General features: G+C 36.1%; 2 protein-coding genes across 36 annotated transcripts in view; one reads left to right on the top strand and one right to left on the bottom strand.

Annotated features, from left to right (window-relative positions):
* The first annotated feature begins 157 nt into the window (after positions 1 to 157).
* On the top strand, positions 158 to 7,529 carry LOC120454851 (mediator of RNA polymerase II transcription subunit 26). Its single transcript, XM_039640365.2, has 6 exons — positions 158 to 316; positions 535 to 663; positions 719 to 1,550; positions 2,837 to 3,523; positions 3,581 to 3,652; positions 4,336 to 7,529. The coding sequence occupies exons 2-6, from the start codon at positions 598 to 600 to the stop codon at positions 7,152 to 7,154; spliced, it is 4,476 nt and encodes a 1,491-aa protein (XP_039496299.1). The 5' UTR covers positions 158 to 316; positions 535 to 597; the 3' UTR covers positions 7,155 to 7,529.
* Positions 7,530 to 14,172: 6,643 nt separating this feature from the next.
* Positions 14,173 to 21,435, bottom strand: part of LOC120454887 (twitchin) — a 50,135-nt gene continuing 42,872 nt past the window's right edge. For 33 of the 35 annotated variants that reach the window (XM_039640484.2, XM_039640496.2, XM_039640487.2 and 30 more), the window contains 8 exons: positions 20,422 to 21,400; positions 20,013 to 20,354; positions 18,080 to 19,122; positions 17,313 to 17,369; positions 16,187 to 16,287; positions 15,996 to 16,134; positions 15,623 to 15,925; positions 14,173 to 15,355 (listed from right to left, as the gene is read on the bottom strand). In XM_039640484.2, the coding sequence (XP_039496418.1) occupies positions 14,721 to 15,355; positions 15,623 to 15,925; positions 15,996 to 16,134; positions 16,187 to 16,287; positions 17,313 to 17,369; positions 18,080 to 19,122; positions 20,013 to 20,354; positions 20,422 to 21,400 (3,599 nt within the window). In that variant the 3' untranslated portion in view covers positions 14,173 to 14,720. The remainder of the gene's footprint in view (positions 15,356 to 15,622; positions 15,926 to 15,995; positions 16,135 to 16,186; positions 16,288 to 17,312; positions 17,370 to 18,079; positions 19,123 to 20,012; positions 20,355 to 20,421; positions 21,401 to 21,435) is intronic. The other 2 variants (XM_044006501.1, XM_044006519.1) reach the window with 1 other exon arrangement.

Here is a 21,435-nt window from a genome sequence, read left to right as displayed (position 1 = left end):
TTAATTATTTTTCGTAAAAATCTTTTAAACTTGTAATGTGTTACACATTTCTGAATTCTGATGATGCTGGTCTGAGCAGGCCTTTCTGTTAAAAGAAATTTACGTGAAAATATATCGATAAGTACTTATTACTTATCGATTTTTTGCCACCCTTGAAGTACAGCTGTCATTGGTAAAAATGGCGAATTGTAATAAAGTCAAGAAGTCGAACATAAATTATTAATTTATTTTAGTTTGTGACAAAGATACTTTTTATATTGAAGGAAGTGCGCTGGGGAAGCACAGACTTATAATTCGAAGTGTACACCTTTTATTTGTAAGCATAACGATTGAGCAAGATACGTCTTGTATTGGTGTGTGTCTCTTTCATAGACAGCACTAGTTCGTACATTACATATTTTGATCTTCTTTGAAGACCCAAACTTTACTGTATACCAATTCTATAAATTATTTTTTTTTAAGAACGTGAAGTTTATACACTATAAGTTTTGTTTTTATACCGTGGTACTTTCTTGATTTTTCCAACTTGGACAGTATTTGCTTTTCGCCGTCCCTTGAATCTCGATCAGGGCAATATTTGTATACCGAAAGATATAAATGAACCAGATCCAAATACAGGAACTTACTACTCACCTATCCCAGGCACTTGATCAAAACTACGATGTAAGAAAAACTCATTACCTTTTTAACAAATCAGTTTACAAAAATATGTTTTCAGGTCGTCAATATGGATACAGTGCTCTCTGTTATATGTGCATTGGAGGGCACAACTATCACCAAGGAGCAGCTGGAGGCCACCAGATTGGCTAAGTACATTAATCAGCTTAGAAGGAGGACCAAGAATGAGCACTTGGCTCGACGTGCAAAATCCTTGTTGAAAAAGTGGCGGGAAATGGTGGGAATTCAGCAAAACGCCACTGAACATATGGCACATCCCAGTCAAACTTCTTCCTCACAACCAGCATTAGATTTGGCTAAGTCCCCTATCAACAGCTTCATTAGCGAACCAATTGCTCCTTCGCAGGAAATAGTTTCAGATAAGCATTCAAATATTGATTCTGCGGATCCTCCGCCTTTGAGTGTATATACCCGGCTTCATCCGAACTTCTCCAACCTTGTAAATGGTCTAAATAATACCGATCGCCAAGAAAACATGGCTATAACGACATTGCACACACACAAGGAAAAGCGAAATTCACATCCCATCCGAAGTAGCCACGTGGCATCTCTGCCGATCGTCTTAGATCATTCGATAAATTCCGTGTTTAACTTGACCAATGACAGCACCGTAAAGATAATCGAAGCTCCGGTTGTTATTGACATTGCTTCTGATTCCGATGAAAATGACAATCACAGTTCGTTAAATCAGGAAAAATCTAAGTCAATGGTTCCTGCGCCACTTCTAATACCATCTACACCAAGCTCTCGACATCGAAAATTAAAAAAGGAAAAAAAAAGTAAGGATAGAGAAGGACAGGTCGCAACAAATACAAGATTTGGCGCAAAGGTCAGCGACGGATTCCAGCAGGCAGCTCTGACAGCAGATGCAGGTATGACTCATTTGTATGTGTGTTTGATTGTCTATCATTATACCGGATTTTAATTTAATCTGTTGTACCTAGATAACATAATTTAAAAAGCATAAATCCTAACAGCAAAACTCTCCAGTCTCAGGAGTTTAGAAATCATAGGCGTAGGAAATGTAGTTATTTATAGCGGTTTTCCGCTATAATAGCATGTTATTCCAAAAGTATTAATACTAAAGCTTCTTACATCGATCTGTTTAACAGAATGAATGAATACTTAAAAATGAATTCAGGACTTAAAAATAACATTTTATTGCAATCAGAAAAACAAAGCAAAAAATTAAAAGTAAAGTAAAAGTTTCTGGTTCTGGAAATATAATTTAAATAAGAGGTCGGCACGAGTGCACTCAAAATTTTCGGTTATTTCAGTACTCACAAGCCTAACTCGCAATTCGGCGTGCCGAAACGGTTTCAAATAAGTTAATTGCGCATTGGTTAGCGTTGTTGTCGTTGTATGCGAAATGAGTGAAATTCAATCTAAAGCGGAATGGATAAAATGAGTGAATGCAGAGTAAATGTTTGGAGTACTCGGATAAAATTTTGGCAATTTCGTCGTTCATGGCTTGCATAGGCAATGATGAGAATGCAGAGCTCGAACGAAAGCGTAAGTTCTTAGTAATTTGCGTACATATGTATATACAACATAATATATATAGATACATAATATATGTGTAAATAGAATAACACATAAATAATAGAACATTTTCAGATGCTAGAAATTTAATTAATTTAACAATTCTGATACATTAAACAAACTTATGTTTCTGCATTCAGTAATTGATTTGTCCATGTCTTTCTATTTTTCTATGTCTTGTATTAAAAAGCAAGACAAAAACAAAAAAGCAAATACGCAATAAATTTGACGTCGCCAATGCGGCGCACATTAAGCCGTCTCGGATATTCAGAGTTCTCGTTCGCGAGTACTCATTTGCTTCGCCGTTCGAGTATAGTACATCTTTTACTCATTCTGTTACCACATTTGCCAAATCCGTTTTACTCAATGTCTCACTCAGTAAGTCAGAACTTTGAGTAAGAGTACCAAATGCTGCTTTGACTGTATTCATGCAGACCTCTGTCACAAACATTATGGTTTAAATCTTTAATAGCTTCGGCTCATGGGTTTGTTCAGTCCCAGACTTAAAGCAACAAATTTCTTAAATACATCAATACAAATCGTAACCCAATTTTTATAATCCGAGTAACTTTTAAAGTAATCTATTATTAATATTTAAATGTAATTTTATTTTCAGAAATATTTTCCCTTTCAAACAGCTCAATGAGCTCAATTTTATCTGGAGATGCTACCTCGAGTTATTCGCAGCATAAATATCGACTAAACTCAAACGAATTGACCTTTACCGGCAGGTTTAAGTCAGTTAATCATTTGGATCTTTCAAACCATAAAAACACAATCTTTGTGACCGGACAAAATAGTGTATTTCGAGGCACCGAGTCAGAGACACATAAAATAGATGAATATTCCGCTTACGATTCAAACGCATCATGTAGTCGTTTATCGCCTTCAACTGAATGCGAAGTAAAGAAAGCTGAAAATTTAGTTGATGCTCAGTTAACTAATGCAACCGAGAATCAGATGCCTATCCCTACGGTCAGTATCGGCTATGAGTCGAACACTAGACATGAGTATTTGGAAAGCAATTCGCCTTCCCAGATCCCAAAACGACGTGGTAGGAAAAAAGGGTCAAAAGGAGTAGACTCACTTATTGCAAAGGAATCATCAAGCCTGTCTCAACAAATATTTTTTGGTTGCTCAACTGTTAAAAAGGTTAAGACTACTAAGGAACTTTTTAATGAAATTCAGAGCAGAAAATTGAGTGTTTCTATGCAATCATCTACGAGTAATCTTTCAAGTTCGTCAACAAATCGAGATCTGACCTCGCAAAATACATTTCCGAGACCAACTTCTTCTTGCTCAGGTTTGTTTTTTGTAACTGATCAACTTTTACATATAAATTTTATCAAAATCTTTCCAGACACTTCAATGCATTCTCCACATATATTGGAAACGTATTCTGGAAGTGCTATATTTGCAAGTAAAGTAGATGGTAAGAACAATTAACGGTTGAATAATCAAAAAAGCGTAACATTTAATGATTATCATAACTCGTTTTAAAGTATACGAAAACAAAATATATATTCAGGGGAGCTCCGAAAATACTATTGTACAGCATACAACTTCACAGTTTTAAGCAGTTTCACAATCGATTTCGATATTGAGTGAGTGGTTATCGAATGAAAAAACGCAAGTTTTCGATTGGCAAACATTTTATTTTAATTTTTTGAAATTGTGGTTTGGGGAAATTATTTTTAAAATAAGTGTTTTACACTTATTTATTTTAATAAATTTTACTTGAGTTTTATGACAGAAGATTGTTTGTAATAACGGCGCAAAAATAAATAAAGCAACAATATTGCACAATCGCCGCTTTCTGGTTTGGAAGCTAAATTAAGCTATTTGTTCGGAGCACCGCTAAAAAAGGTTTTCTCCGCATTGATCTAGTCGGAAACATTGGTTCTATTAAAGTGGAAAGTTGGGACTTAAAATGCATATGCATGTAACGCCTCTAAAGTGGAAGTTTATAGCAAACTTTTTCCATTTTCAAACTTGAGTACATCAAAAATGGCGTGTACAATTTTTTTTTTTACAGATTTTCTTTATATAAGTTCGAAAAAGTTCACTTCAGACTAAACTAAACTTGTTTTAAACTAATAATTTCTCTTCTTACAGATCTGGCAAATACGGATAGTGATACGGTTACTTCAGATCCATCACACGATAGTAATAAATCACAAGAGATAAAGGAATGTACTTCGTTGGATAGCAATAGCAATTCTATTCAGAGCTTACCGTTAGCAAAGAACAGGGAAAACTTGATTCCCAACAATGTTAATGATATCACCACTCAACTAATGCATCTAATGCACAGCTTAAACAGCCCTCTCAGTGAAATCGAAACTGAAAAAGTCTATCAAGATCAAATAATACCCTGTACTTGCATAGTTATCGAAGAAGTTCAAGCTACATCAGGAGAATGCAATAATACCACTTCAGATATTGAGTCGTGCAATGCAAAACAAAGTTTAAATTCTAAAGACAAAATTTCTTGCCACACCAATCAAGATAATTTTCCGATATCACATCGTTCTGTTAATGGTGAAGACACTCAGCCGAAATTAGTAAAGTCCATATTTGATCTGGATTTTGATGATAACGACGATCCTTTATATTTTATTAGGAACGAAATTCAAAAGCCTATTGCTAGAGCTGAAGAGTCGAAAAATAATCAATCAGATACTAAAAACTTATCTTTTAAAGTATCTCCACAAAATGTTTCGTTAAATGTCATTAATTTTAGCGCCGATGCTCAACTAGACAATTCTAATCACGACAGAGAAACAATTGAAACACAAAATACAATGCTTCCTGTTTTTACAGTTCACGAAGATCCTGATTGCGTTGCGAGGCAAAGGTTTTATATACAAACTAACAAAGTGACCAGCTTTCACATTAATGCGTTGCATAATTATTATATACCAAACATAAATGGTAATTGGGATAGTGTGGAATCATTTACAAGTTTTCAGTCTAAGCACAAACTTATGGATACCATGGAATCGTACACAGTGACTAATGGAGCTGATGTTGTTCCAAAATATGGACTTCTTACATTAGATCGAATAAAAAAAGATCTAAGTTCATTAAAACGTATTAAACCTTATAGGGCGAAAAATTTGAAATCTTTAATTTCTCCGTTTCTTGGTGTTGCTAAGTGTTTACCAACGTGTCGTCGCGCTAGACGAAGGTTCAAAAAATGTATTACCTCGTCAGCTGCGAATAATATAATTTCAAATAATTTCGAAAGCCCCGAAAATATAAAACCTTCCTTCAAGAACTGCAACCCTCTAAAAGTTAATATTGCTGGTTCAACTTCTGTTATGTACAGCCATAATGAAAACCACGTGCCAATGCATGTCAATACCAACGTCGAAAAATTACCGCCGTCGCATTCGTTCTCCATTGATGCTATCAGTTGTAATTTACTGAAGCTGGCCGACGATAAAGTGCGTGATGACGGCATCAGCGATAAAAGCAGTAATCTCGGTTGCCAAGGTAACAGTCCCTATAGCAGTTCTAGCAGTAGTGGCTACTCTGGTAGAAAGGAAGATCAAAACTATTTAAATAAAAATCTTCAAAATAAAAGCACTGAATTAAACAGCAAAAATTCAGATATGAAGCGAAGAAAAAAAATAATATATTTGGAGAATGCCACAAAAAAGAAGAAACATGATCGAAAGCGAATAAGGACTACTTCAAACGGAACTTGTTCAAATCTGCCTAGTGATTTTAACAGCAGTGACAGCGAAAATGGAACACAAAATGATTATAAAAATGAGTACGAGAACAGTAATAATGAAGAATATGCTATTGTTCAACGTCCAGTAGGTGACGGGGAAAATTGCAGCAATCACATTGTATTGACAATAAAAAAAACTCCAAGTAAAATTAATTCTCCAGCAAACTCTATGACTGCATTTTCGCCTCCTTCTACATCAGATACAGCAAATTTAAAAAAATCTATTTTAGACTTTAGTCTGAAAGATACAAATATATCACAAAGTATAACAGAAATACCAGTTACAAAAAAAAAAAAGGATTTGTCTAAAACGAACAGGACAGGAGATCATTTTGCCTATCGGCGTACAGTCCGAAAACCTGGCAAAAGTCAATGTAAAATGATTGATCTAGAATTAAAACATTTGTTTCATTCGAAAGCAAAGCCATCATATATCACTTCAGAAGTTAAGCTACACAACAAACTGTTTTTTCCTCACGAATTGTCCAGGGATAATGCTTCAGGCATAAAAGACAGAATATTAAATTATAGCAGTAGCAGCAGCTCAAGTTATGATGATGATAGCGAAGTTGAAAATACTTCTTTCGCGAAGAAAGCTAATCCAAAAAAATGTTTAACTTACAATAACTATAATTTAAAACCTGGGACTGAGGTCAAATTCGAAGACGATGAAGATTCACTGTTAACTTCATTAGGCGATAGTGATAGTGATTTTCAAGATGGAATCCAAGTAATAAATGATACGATTGATAATTGCAATGATTTTCAAAACAACAAAATGCTGGAATCTTTTAATTCAATATATGCCGATAGTATACTGACGAAACAGAAAAATGCACCCTATGACAATATGAAACCATCTACGCATATTACAGCGCTCGAATCACTTAAAAATGAGAATTCTGATGCTATTACTAGATATTGTAACAATAACAACTTAGATGTACATTTATCCAATGAGCTCAGTAACATCAGTGGGAAACCCATGAAATCGTTAGAATCAACGATAAAGCTGCAATCAATTGGCGTTGAGTACTGTACGGGGATTCGAACATCTTCAGACATAGCCTCTACCAGTATCTCTGATAACTTAACTAGGATTCAAGAATTCAAAGAATGGCATCAGGTTCTTCAGTTAAAATCATACAACAATGAGCCCTTAATCGTTTTGCCTTACGTGTTGCTTGAATAAGTTTAACGTTTCTTTTACGCTGTGTGATAGCATTTCCCAAACAAAATGAAGAACATGTAAAGGCGTGTAGCGAAATAAAATATTTTAAGAAAATATTTATAACCTAAATTTAATCTCGTGTTGTGTACACTAAGTACGTTTTGATCCGACCACAACAGGGTTGGTTAACTCTATATTAACAGGATTAAAAAAAGAAAAAAAACAACGGGGGTTCGCAATAAGAATTATTGTTACTTTATACTGTTAAACTTTTTTTGTTTCACTTTTAGAAATTTCAGTAAATTTAAAGAGATAAGTAACTCCACGTAATGTATAATTGTAAATAAACTAGCCCTACATTTATTTAGTTTCCCAATAAATTTTATTACAAAAAGAGTCTTTATTCTTGATACTCATAGTGGGGTCGGGTGTTTTTTTTTTAAAGGTCTGTACGAGTTCATGGCTTGCATAGGCAATGATGAGAATGCAGAGCTCAAACGAAAGCGGAAGTTCTTAGTAAATTAATAAGCATTTTCAGATGCTAGACATTTATTTAATTTAACAATTTTAATACTATAAACAAAATTATGTTTCGGCATTCAGTAATTGATTATTCCATGGTTTTCTATTTTTCTATGTTTTGTATTAAAAAGCAAAAACGAAAAAACAAATACGCAATAAATTTGACGTCGCCAATGCGGCGCACATTAAGCCGTCTCGTATATTCCGAGTACTCGTCGCGAGTATTCATTTGTGCATTGCTTCGCCGTTCGAGTATAGAACATTTTTTACTCATGCTGTTACCACATTTGCCAAATCCGTTTTACTCAATGTCTCACTCAGTCAGTCAGAACTTTGACTGTATATATAGAAAAAACAAGAGAGAACGCTATTGTCGAGTTCCCCGACTATCTGATACCCTTTACTCAGCTAGTGGAAGTGCGAAGGAGAGTCTTCAACACTGACAGCTTTGGGCGGTTTGTGGGCGTGGCAAAAAGTTTTTTTGCAAATCGATAGAAATTTGCAAGACCAATACAAAAATGAAAAAATATCAAATTATTTTTATACCCGTTACTCGTAGAGTAAAAGGGTATACTAGATTCGTTGAAAAGTATGTAACAGGCAGAAGGAAGCGTCTCCGACCATATAAAGTATATATATTCTTGATCAGGACCAATAGCCGAGTCGATATGACCATGTCCGTCTGTCCGTCTGTCTGTCCGTCCGTATGAACGCTGTGATCTCAGGAACTACAAAAGCTAGAAAGTTCAGATTAAGCATACAGACTCCAGAAACATAGACGCAGCGCAAGTTTGTCAATTCATGTTGTCACGCCCACTCTAACGCCCACAAACCGCCAAAAACTGCCACGCCCACACTTTTGAAAAATGTTTTGATATTTTTTCATTTTTGTATTAGTCTTGTAATTTTCTATCGATGTACCGAAAAACATTTTGCCACGCCCACAAACCGCCCAAAGCTGCTACGCCCACACTTTTGAAAAATGTTTTGATATTTTTTCAATTTCGTATTGGTCTTGTAAATTTCTATCGATTTGCCAAAAAACTTTCTGCCACGCCCACTATAACGCCTACAAACCGCCAAAAACTGTGTTGAAGACTCTCCTCCCTTCCACTAGCTGAGTAACGGGTATCAGATAGTCGGGGAACTCGACTATAGCGTTCTCTCTTGTTCAAAAGTGTGGGCGTGGCAGTTTTGGGCGGTTTGTGGGCGTTGAGAATCGCCAAACTTGTGCTGCGTCTATCACTGTATGTATCTGTATGCTTAATCTCTAGCTTAACTTTCTAGCTTTTGTAGTTCCTGAGATCTCGACGTTCATACGGACGGACAGACGGACATGGCCAGATCGAGTCGGCTATTGATCCTGATAGAGAATATATATACTTTATATGGTCGGACACGCTTCCTTTTGCCTGTTACATAGTTTTCAACGAATCTAGTATACCCTTTTACTCTACGAGTAACGTAAAATTACCATAACATTCTTGAGCAAGGTCTCAAGTTTTAAGCTTTTCATTAGAATAGCAGTATCTGGTTTTGTTCAACGAAAATTCCCGAAATAATCAATATTTTGTAAAAAGTGAGTTTGGTTAAGTTGATAAGTATATTTGAAAGGACAACACATAAATTTATATTTATTAATAATCTTATATTTTAGAAGGAAGCGTACAGCACGGCTCCGAGGAAGAAGGAATGTTGAATTCTTCAATGTTCTGCCAAAATGGTATCCAAAATGGTATTCTTGTGTTGAGCATAATGACCGACAGCCCCAATGTTCTCGAAATGTCGTTGACATGTCAAAGATTTATTTGTCCAACGCAAATGTAAAATTAACAGTCCTATGTTATAAAATTACAGCTGTAAAGTCAGGTATTGCAAACATAAAGCACGTGCCATCGGTGAGCTTATTTTTTAGTGCTTACTAAAATACAAATCTCCTCAACCACAAGTCCTAAACCCATTAAATTTGAAATGAATACTCATTCATGAGGTGTATAAATTAACAATTTAGTTACTGAGCTCTTTATTATACGACTAACTCGTTTGAGTCTGCGCTTCGAACTAAGTACATATTTCATTTCTTATTCTTTATACCCTGTTTGTGCTCTCTCGTGAGAGAACAATCCTCTTCTTTCTCGTCCGCTGTTCGACAGCGGACCATTTAACCATTTATTATACAATGAATAAATGGTTAAATACTTAGGATAGATTTAATGCTAGTAAAACGCTCATTGATCAATGCCTTAAATTCTTATATCTTTTTCTTTTCGTTTTTTGATTTTCGATTTCATATCTTAAGTGACTAAAAAAAGTTGGTGTTTCCTGTCATCTTATAGAATTACACATTTGTGACGGTTTTAGTTTAGTTATTTTTTGTTTAGGAAAGTTGCTTTGTTGTTGGCAGATATTCAATATTGTAATAATAATTGAGAGGGACACAGAAAGAGTGAGAATTTTTTTAATTTATCTTATGTTGTCCTTATGGACCCCTCTCCCATTTGCGAGGATGCTTGCCCCTAGGTCAGCGTCAACAGTCCCTTCAGCATAGAGAGGAGAAACCTTGTTTCCTAGCCTTCTGTTTTCCTTTACCAAAATTTTCTCTCCCCTTTGGAATGTTCTTGTTTGTCTCTTTTCATTAAAGCGGTTAAGCTGGAGCTCCTGCGCTTTTTGAATTCTGTTCCGTATCTCGCAGTCCATTTGATCCGGTGACGAATGTATTACATCGATGGGTCTTGCCTTTGTGACGGAGTGTACTGTTCGGTTGTACTCTATTGTTGACTGGAATATTAATTTCACGGTGTCACTGATCCCCCTTGCCAGATGCCTGATCTTGCTATTTCCGCAAGAGTACTGAATCTTACGACTAGCCCATTTGAAGTACTGTGATGTGGTGGTGCATGTGAAATCTGTATTCCGTACGATGATAAGAGTGATTTTATAGTTTCTGACTTTAGCGAAAGCTCATTGTCACAGTATACAACTTTTGTTCTCTTGAAGATATTAGTTTACTGAAGGATTCTTGGTTCCAGGTCAGCTATTGTTCAACATGCAAAATTTCTCCCACAGCCGTGGGTATAGGAGACTCACCGATTTTCTGCATCATGGGGTGACAATCATATTTGGCTTTTCAGCAGATCTTACAATTGAGAATCACCTCCTTTGCTATTTGAGTCATCTTAGGGAAGAAATAGTCCTGGAGAATTGGCTTTACATTCTCTTGAGCGGCTCTGTGGGCCCTGTTGTGCTTTGTCAATACTGTTTCTCTTTGCTCGTTTTTATCGAATATATCCATTACCAATTCCTTGGTGTGTCTGAATGTTGTAGCTGGGAATTTTTCAAGAATCCTATGTTGAAGTACTGCGAGAATTGGTAGTTCGCATAAGGCATGAACATTTTGTCTAGAAAGCGCATCCGCCACTAGGTTGTCCTTCCCCGGCTTATAGAGTATCTGGGCGTTATGCTCATCGATAAAAGCTTTCCACCTTTTTATTTTCGCATTCGGGTTTCAGTCAGAAACGGCAAAGGTTAGAGGTTGATGGTCTGTGAAGATGTTCAAGTTTTTTACACCATATAGGTAATTTCTGCATTTTTTCAAAGCCCAGACGATGGCAAAGAGCTCCCTCTCGTTAGTTGCAAAATTTTGTTTTTGATCACGCAAGGTCCGAGATATCCCACGTTATAGGTTTTCCTTCCTGAGACAATACAGCGCCCAGACCAGATGAAGACGCATCTGTGGTGGGATCGAACGACTTGTTATAGTTGGGATACAAAAGCATGACATTCTCTGAGGTCAAAATGGTTCTCAGTTTGGGTTATTATACGGGGATCTCGAGGGTCTTATAATCTTGTTTTTCAATAACTCTCGGATCTCAGCCTTGACGAATTCTGCTACTCCCCTTGGATATGGGTATAGTTTAGAATACACTGGTTCCTTGTTTTCTGTGCGAATGGTGGCCACGATGTTTGTATTATAGGGCAGTGCCTCGTCAGAATCTGCGAAGACACCCATTCGATTAGGCAACAGTTCATGAAATGGTGCCGCTATCTCCTCAGGTACTATAATGTCCTCAGTCTTGGTAAAGTTTACATCCTGGCAGCTTTGAAATACCATCTCCGACCCATCCTTGAAAATAATTAGCTCATTTTTCGGATCTAAGATTAGTCCCTCCTTTTTCATAAAATCAAACCCACGTTGCAACCACGTTGAGCGCCAATTAACAATTTAGTTACTGAGCTCTTTATTATACGACTTACTCGTTTGATTCTGCGCTTCGAACTAAGTACATATTTCATTTCTTATTCTTTATACCCTGCTTGTGCTCTCTCGTGAGAGAACAATCCTCTTCTCTCTCGTCCGCTGTTCCTCTACGTTAACTTATATGTTGCTTATTTTGTGCGTGTAAACCTAACAACTTGTGTATTAAGTAAGTGATGTCCTCGTCCAACTTTGAAAATAAAATATCAACTTTGAATAGCCCTTTGTAGCCTTTTTCGTGAGCTACTTTATTTTAACTAATTTTCGTAAAATGGACTGTTTAGATAAAAAAAAAGAAAGTTCCGTTAGTTTTTAAGTTATCCTTATTATATTTACATTCTTGAGCAAATGCACAAGTTTTAGGCTGTTCGTTAAAATAGCAGTGTCTGGCTTTGTCCAACGAAGTTTACTTAAGTTGATTAATATATTTAAAAGGATAAATAAAAACAAAAAATAAACAAATATATTCCAGTGGGTAGAAGACACCACTTATCCCAGAAAGATAGAAAATTTATTCTTAAGCTAAGAGGGGAGGAAAAGTAAATCCACAGATACAGAAAATCGACGCAAAGTTCGTTTCAGCAATGTTAATGCATAATAATAAGGATAATAATACAGATAATAATAAATTTTCAGTGAAATTTTGTTTAAAGTGTTTCCACTGCTTTTTATAATTCTTTCGCATAGTTTTGATTTTACAGTCCCGTTTTTTATTTTTATGTAATTTGATATTCATTTTAACACGTGCTCGTGTACTTGGTATCGCGTCGAAATCAGAGTGAGCGAAGGGAAAATATCAAAAAAAAAAATATCGCAATACCGATATTTGGATAAAAAAATATCATAATATAAATATATCATTTTTAGACAAAAATATCGATATATTGATATTTTGATATATTATCAACAACCCTACCATTTGAAGACGACTACTGAATGAAAATATAAGTGCCAGGAGCCCACAAAAGGTGCTCCCACTTATTAATGTCATGGCCAGCACAATCTTCCGATCTAAAACCGATCGAATACCTGTGGGGTGACTTTAAACACTAGGTGTCGAAGAACAACCCGACTTCTAAAGCTCAGCTTTGGCAAGTTGTGCAGGACGCATAGGCGCAGATTCCTCCCAAACGTTGCCAGGACTTGGTGGACTTCATGCCGCGCAGATGTAAGACACTGATAACCAACAAAGGCAATGCATAAAAGTATTAGATCCCAAATTAAAATATTTGTAAAAAAAATAGTTATTTCTAAGCCAGGTTGAATTGTGGTGTGTTCAGGGGCGGCGACACGCCCACTTTCCCAAAATAATTGTAATGGTGTAAAAGACTACCCAAAAATAAATCGTATCTTAAATAGTTTACGAGATATTAATTTATGCCAACAAAACATGTCAAATTCCCAATAGTCGTATATTGCGTTCCACAGTAGCGGCCCAAGAACCATACAGCATAAACACTCCTTCGGACGACTCGCAGAGTAGGAAACGCTCAGAGAAGTACCTCCGCACCAGGTAGGCTTCCACCCCAAATCCGACTAGCGGGGCCGACACTCGGTCCCATCGCATACCAGCTTTCCGGTTTCGACGATGTGGCATACTGGCCGGAACAATGGTGGCTTTCATGGTTTTGGGAAGAGCAGCAGTCTTTAAACCTTTAACCTGTTTGGGAAGACGACTTCATTCGGGCACTTAGTGGATCGCGAAAATGTTTTGCTGTAGAGTGGGACCGACCAAAAGTGCTCTTTTGGGTATGCCGTCAGGCTCATGGGCTTTGCCATCCTTAAGGCTCTTCAACAGCTCTAGGGTCTCCTCATTGCATTGGCAACATGAATAAACAAACTTGCGCTGCGTCTATGTCTTCGGAAGCCGCATGCTTAATATATGTTATAGTTCCAGAGATATTGACGTTCATACGGACGGACATGGCTCATCGACTCGACTATTGATCCTGATCAGGAATATACACTGGTAGGCAAAATTATTTTGACGAAATTATCTTTTGTGTTCCTCAGTGCTGTACGAGTAACGGGTATAAATATACAGTTTTTTTTTTATTATATTCTAAGTTGTTAACGGTTTTAGAATTACCAGATAATTTTTAGTCGTTTTTATAACATGCCACAAAAACCATTCGAAATTCATAAAACATACGTTTATAAAATTTTTTAACCTTTCCACCGCGTGAGGAATTCAAAACAGTGTAAATTAAATGAAACCCAACTGAATAAATTGTTAACACCAATAAATATTATAATTTAAAATTAGTATAATAAAAGCTTTACATTTATTTTTATGTCAAGTAGAGCCCGCGTGCTACATATTTGTCTTTATGTTTCGTAAGTTATACAGAATTCTGTTCGAGAAGTAGAAGTTTCAACTACTTGAATGGCTAATGCGGTTTGGATCTTATTGTTGAGGATGCCAGTAGTCACTCAAGTAGCGAAGCCCTCGTTATTTTCGATTGGTACCTGTGAGTTCATCGTCATTTGTACAAATGAAGGTTTTCAATTACAATACATTTTTTCTTAAATATTATTTTTTTTGATTAATAGTATTTCTACGTATTATGCGTGAAAAATGGCTTGCAAGTAAAAATCTAATATTCCAGAATTATGGACAATTTGGTTGAAATGCATAAACTTTACATATACTTATATACATAAACGCCTATGTATAGTATAGATGTTTGATGATGAATGCGACTTTTGATGAGCAGTCAAATTTTGCCATATGCTTAATATATTTGTATACAATATATGTGCTGGTTTTATCTTTTGTCTAATAATGTAATTTGTCTATCCGAAGCAGCTTAGGAATCGGCTGTGTGAACGTTCATCGAAAACGCACATATACTTTCGCCCTTCCCGGATACCGCCTTAGCTTGGTATTGACCAACATCGTCCATATTACACTTAGCCACTGCAAATAAGTATCGGATGTTATCCTTCGTAAAAGAGAAACGTGGAAGAGTTTCGTCGATGGGTTTGCCATCTTTCAGCCAAACCAAATTTAGGAGCTCAGAATCTATTTCGCATTCAAATGTGGTACTCTCTCCCTCAAGTACCGAAACTGACGTGGGAAACTTCACAAAGGCCGGATGCTTAGAATCGTCTCCTGGCACTGTTACATTTATTGTGCAGGTACTGAAGGATTCGCCTACATCATTGAAGGCCTCGCAAGTGTAGGTACCGCCATCTTCCGGAAATATCTCTGCAATTTGTAATCTATATATATTGGCCTCGTTGGTGTATTGGAAATCCTTGCTCGGCTTTATCTCTTTGTTATTGTGTAGCCATACGACATCAAAATGTTGAGCTCCAATTATACGACAAGCCAACGTAACTGCATCGCCATCCCTAACAAACCTCGACTCCAAGTGACTAACTATTTTTGGCGCTTTGTCGCTGGCATTCACTTTTCGCTTGGTTAGGTTCTTATCCAGTGCTTGAAAAGAAAATAGATTTTTATTTTTATTTTTACAAAACAATAAAATTAAGTGAAATAAACCTTTAGATAAAGATTACAAAATGTATCAAGTGTCAGAATATCAACAAGTAGAATATCAACTTTACTGGCTTAAGCAAAATTAATATAAAACAAAAGTATTTATTTAATTAATATAACTCAAATACAAACGTTTAATTGTTTATTAACGCAGTTGCTTAAAGCGGTAAAGACAAATAATATTTGTAATTGAGAAAATTTACTTACGCTGTATTGTTAGTTTGCATTTAGTTTCCACGGCTCGAATAGAGTTTGTGGCCGTACAAGTGATCACACCCTCGTCTTCAGGAAATACCTCATTGATGGTTAAAGTTGCAATGCCATTTTTATACCTCAAATCCATAATATCAGAAGATGATAGTGACTTTCCATTTTTCGCCCAAGAGATTTGAGGCTCTGGATCACCTTTTACATGACAAGTTAGTATCAACTGTTCTCCATCACGAATTGTTAAATCGTGAAGGGGCTTCGTAAATTCCGGCTTGCACATTAATGAATCATCTGGGGGAACTAAGATGGCATATATATAAAAAAGAATTTTTGTATGGAGCATATGGATATATATTTAATAAATACGTACGTATAAGCTCTTTGGTAGCACTTCGTGACCTTGACGGGCTTCCGGGGGCCTGTAAAGTATTTGATGCATACTTTTTCTTGTTTATAATGCTATTCTGCGAGCTTGAAGAGTTTGAGTTGGATACAATTGCTTTGTCAGCCTATAACAAAATAATAAATATAAAAAGATCAAAAGATTTTTTTATTACTTACCTGCGACTCAGATGTGCTTTTGACTGAAGATGATGTGAATTGCCGTGATGTTACTATTGGGAGGGGAGCTGGCTTTATTGGCTGCTCAATGTATTTTCTATCTGTTTAGTTAAGTAGAGACAATGCATTTTAAAATTAAAATTTTTAATAAAATCTACTGTAACTGCAGTTTGTATGGTTACAAAAAAATGAGTGTTAATGTTTTGTTTTAAATTAAGCTGATTAACATATGTATTTAACAATGTTAAAAAGGTATTTTAAAAAGGTATAGTTTCGTGTAACGCCTACTCCTTACTACGACAATTTATAATCGATTTACTACGATTTTAACAAAAATCTTAATAATATTGACTCTAAAAGAATATTTATGTATCTATGATAGATGTATAATATAATTTTATTACAAAAATAGCAGCAAGTCCTAATTTAAAATCGTGGTCAAAGTAAAGAACTCGTTTGCGTGTCGTTTAATGAAATAGTACAAGTTTAGTATTTGTTCTATACTCAATGAATATCATGCTCTATTCATTAGTAACAACACTTTATTAAGATTATTTAAAATATATTAGCTCTGATAAAAATGTTTTACAAAATGAGACCTTTTTTAAATTATATTGATGGGACCAAAAAATATGCTTTCTTACGATGTATAAATTGCGAGCATTATTGGCCAAAAAGAACTATAAGTGGGCGTATGTAACATTTCAAAACTCAAATATGCATACAAAGTTTTACGCACGTAACTGTATGTACATACATATATATACGGGCGCTTTTATTTTATTATACATTTGAATGCTTAAATTTGGTTTAGTTGGCGTTCAAACACGTAGAATTCGTGTAACCGTATTCGGATTTTGTGCATCGTAATCAATTACATTTTTTTTTGAAACCACCAATGCTACTCTTCTATATTTCACAGTATAATTAAGCTGTAATAGGTGTAGCTGTAAAAATCTGCGCAAAAACAAGGACAATTATAACGGTTAAATATTTGGCCGTCGAATTTATTAATCCGTTTCGTTCTTTTAAACGTTCAATGGAGTATAATTTTAAGTAGGTATACGAGCATGCTGACGGTAAATATGTATTTCTAGTTTGGATTTTTTTTATTATTTTCATTTACCTCCTGAGTAAAGGAAATTGTGGGCGAGTTGAGCCTGCTCAGGCGTAACCCATTCTCCTGGGAAAAATTGAATTTAAAAATGTATTATAGCAAACAGTAAGAACGCATCAATACACATATATGTATGTATGTAGATTACTTAAACGTTCGCAGTATATTAAAGATTACACGTCTGTCTATAATATGGAATTTTATATTAATCTTAATCTTAAAATTTAATATTAAGTTGATTTTAGTTATTTATCAAAATGAATTATGATCTTATATTCCTTTATCTATTCCTATCATTAATCCCGAAACGCAAGTGCTCTCAACAATTTTTCTTTCCAAATCCAAACGATTGATAAAAATATCTAATTTAGGTAGGCAATGTGTGTATTTAATGTCATTTTTTTGTATGTCGGAGAAAAAACGAAAATTGGGCCCCTCTATCAGTAAAGTATTATAAGAGAAAATTCTGAAGATAAGTAATTTACTAAATACTAAAATTTCGTCTAGTTAGGCATCATACAAAAGAGTCATTAATGCCATTTGGTTTATACCGGAAAAAAGAAATGAAAATAAAGCCCCTCTACCTACTGGTAAGAACTTTTGTAAGAAAAAACTCTGAAGACATGTAATTTACTAATTACTATGATATAAATAATTTCCATAACAATAAATTAATAATTTATTTACACATCTTAAAAAAAAATTTTGATTCTTTTACTTAGCCTGTGTTTCCCTGCCTTGTTTTACAACTTACAAAATAAATGTTTTTTGTTTACCTTCAACGATCACAACACAATCTGTTTCGTCTGTTCCGTGACAGTTTGTTGCCTTACAGCTGTATTTTCCTGAATCGGATGGCTTGCAGTCAATTATTTCCATGGTGACAACTCCATCAGAGTGAGTCATCGCATACTCGTATTTGCTAAGTTCTCGGCCGTCCTTGTACCACCTTACATTAGGTACTGGTTTGCCACTTAAGCAACACAGTAGCTTGCATGTATCGCGAGCCTGCATGACGCGGGGCCGCAAAAGGAATGTGAAACTGGGCGCCGTCTCGGACTGTTCCTGCCAGAAAGTGTACGGCAAGGGTTCACGTCTGCGCACCGGAGTTGATTCCGTTCGGTACCTTGGCTGTTCTTTTGGTAAGGGCTGAACATTTAGAAAGACGACTTCTTCTCTGGAGCCATAGTGATTTTCTGCTCGAATAATATATTCTCCTCGATCGCCCAACTTAACTCGGTTAATGATGAAGTAGTAATCATCTCCAACGTATCGTTTCATAAACTTGACACTCTGTCGCAACTCAATATTATTATGTGACCAAGTGAGGGTAGGGGTAGCTATTGCAACGCATCTGCAGTAGAACTTTACGCTTTGTCCCTCATAGCAAAATTGTGAAGATGGACGAATTACAAAACGTGGCGCTGCTTGACGCCGATCAAAAACAGCATCATGAATCTTGTATTTCTCCATTAGCAACTTTCTTAGAGATGAGTATTCAGACAGACGGCCAATCGGCAACAGGTACCTCTCAAAGTCTTCATATTTCCTTCTTAGTTTTTCTCGATACGCCAGATACCGATCACGATTGATTATCTGTTTCATAGCACAATGTTCTCCCGTCAGCCACGGATGCAGAAGACATTCGTGAGCAGTCATACGCTTTTCTTTGTTTCCAACAAGCAATTTTTTAATAAAGTCCTTAGCTTCTTCAGATATGTACTTAAAGGATTCTACATCGAAATCCCAATCGCAGGCCTTTACGTTCTTGAGAGTTTGAACATCATTATCACCAGCAAAGGGTGATAATCCGCTTAACCTAAAACAACAGAGACATTATTTTATTGTATTAATCTTGGTCGAGCCTGCGAGGGGTAAAAATAAGTATGGAAATGAGACTGCTTAGAGCTAACTCCGCTTTTATAGATTTCTAATTGTTCAAGCTAGACAGCTTTTACTGTTATGATCCTTCTAGTGGGCTTTGAAACCAACTTGCGCTTCGTAGGCGTCACTTGTTCTAGGTCTTATAGTTCACGAAGTCTCAGCGTTCATACGGGCTGACAGACAGACGGACATGACCCAAGTGACTCTCTTCTACCTGTTAGGAATTTTTACACGAATCTGAAATACCCTTTACTTTAAGAGGGACGACTATTGCAAACTTATTGCAAACTTATTGTAAATAGCTTAAAAAAGTGAGAGACTGGTTTGCGTAAAAATTCGTAAAATTGGGTAATACTAATCAAGAATATATATTTTGCATGGTGGCAAATGTCTGAAACTTCTGACTGAAATCTATATACCTTCTGGTATTTTGCATGGTCGCAAATGTCTGAAACTTCTGACTGAAATCTTTATACCTTCTGGTATTTATATTGTACCAAGATTAAGATTAAACAAGCTACTTTTTTCTGTAGGTAATTGGACGGACGGACAAGTCTATATCGATTTGGGCAATACTAATCAAGAATATGTATTTTATATGGTCGCCAATGTCTCCATTAGTGCGTTAGACTTCTGGCTGAAATCTATATATCTTATGCCGAATAAATACTATATGTACCAAGATTAAAATTAAATAACCAACTTTTCCCTGTAGATAATTCCAAAAGCTTACTGTATTGGGCACACCTGTCAGGACATATAAGCTTTGAGTGTATTGTTTTATGTAGTAACATTGAAAAAATTACGAAAGAAATAGAACCTTACAGAACATAGGATAGTACTCCAGTAGCCCACATATCAGTGTAGAAGCCCACTGGCTCCCTGTTTACGATCTCCGGTGCTGCGAACTCAGCCGTTCCTGTTGTAATTTTAACAACTTCATTTGGATCAAGGCGCGTTGCTAGTCCAAAGTCGATAAGTTTAACATTAGTGCTTGAACGAGTTTGGCACATTATATTCTCTGGTTTTATGTCCAAGTGGATAATATTTTGTTCGTGCATATGTCTAATGCCCTCGCAAATTTGTCTCATATAGTTTATAACTTCAGCTTCCGTCATTACATAACCTTCAGCAGTAATGCGTTCAAATAATTCTCCACCGGATAAGCTAAAATAAGAATAGATAATAATAATAATAATAATAATAATATAAGTATATTTTGGGTGTTACTTACAATTCCAGTATTAGGATCATTTCATCGTCGTCTTCGAAAGCATCGTGCAAGTTGATAAGCTTCTGATGGTGCAATTGATTCATTATATCTATTTCTCGGCGTATCAAGTCTTTCTCAACCGAATGCGATACTGGAATAAACTTGGCAGCAAAAATATTTCCAGTGCTTCTCTCGCGACAGCGATGTACTACTCCGAATGCACCTGTTCCGATTTCCTCAAGGATATCATACCTATCATATACACTTTGCTGAGATATTTCCACGGGTTGCGGAACGAACTTGGAATAAATGTCAAACACATATGAATCGTAATCTTTAACTGGTCCATCTGCTTTTCCACGTAGTTTCCGCCCATTTGCATCAATTTCCCACTTACGTTCAATCGGTTTCTTTCTAATAGACTCCTTAGTCTTGATCAGAGTGCTAGTGTCGGAAGAGTCAGACCGTCCATATACATTATCAGCAAATATGCGGAAATCGTACTCTTTTCCTGGAGTCAAGCCGCTGACTGCCATAGACGCAAACCTAGTATTTCCGACACGTATCCACGAAGATAATGGGTGCTCCCGACGCTCTACGTAGTAATTCGTTATGTCGCTGCCACCGTCCCATATAGGAGATTTCCAGCTAAGAGACAACGAATCTGTGCCAATACTTTCAATTAAGGGGAATCGTGGAGGATCTGGACGATCACTAATTTGCACTTGTATTATAGCTGTATCCGAACCAAGTTCGTTTTCCGCTGTAATTCTATAAGGTCCCGAGTCCAAGTGCGATCCATCTCGAATGATAAGAACAGCATGTCGTTCCTTAACTTCCACAGTGTAGTGACCACCGGACTCAATATTTTCACCGTCCCTAACCCAATGTATACGTGGTTTTGGGAAACCAGTAAAGGGAATTTTAATTACAACATTTTCACCCTTATCAAAGTAAGCAGTGTCTCTAAATCTTGGTGGAACGTTTAATTTTGGAGCAGCTAAGAAGTTTAAAAATATTCAAATACCAAAAACG

The sequence above is a fragment of the Drosophila santomea genome, chromosome 4 (assembly GCF_016746245.2).
Source record: "Drosophila santomea strain STO CAGO 1482 chromosome 4, Prin_Dsan_1.1, whole genome shotgun sequence".
In the NCBI taxonomy this organism is placed as follows: Eukaryota; Metazoa; Arthropoda; class Insecta; order Diptera; family Drosophilidae; genus Drosophila; species Drosophila santomea.
This window is presented reverse-complemented; position numbering and strand designations above follow the sequence as displayed.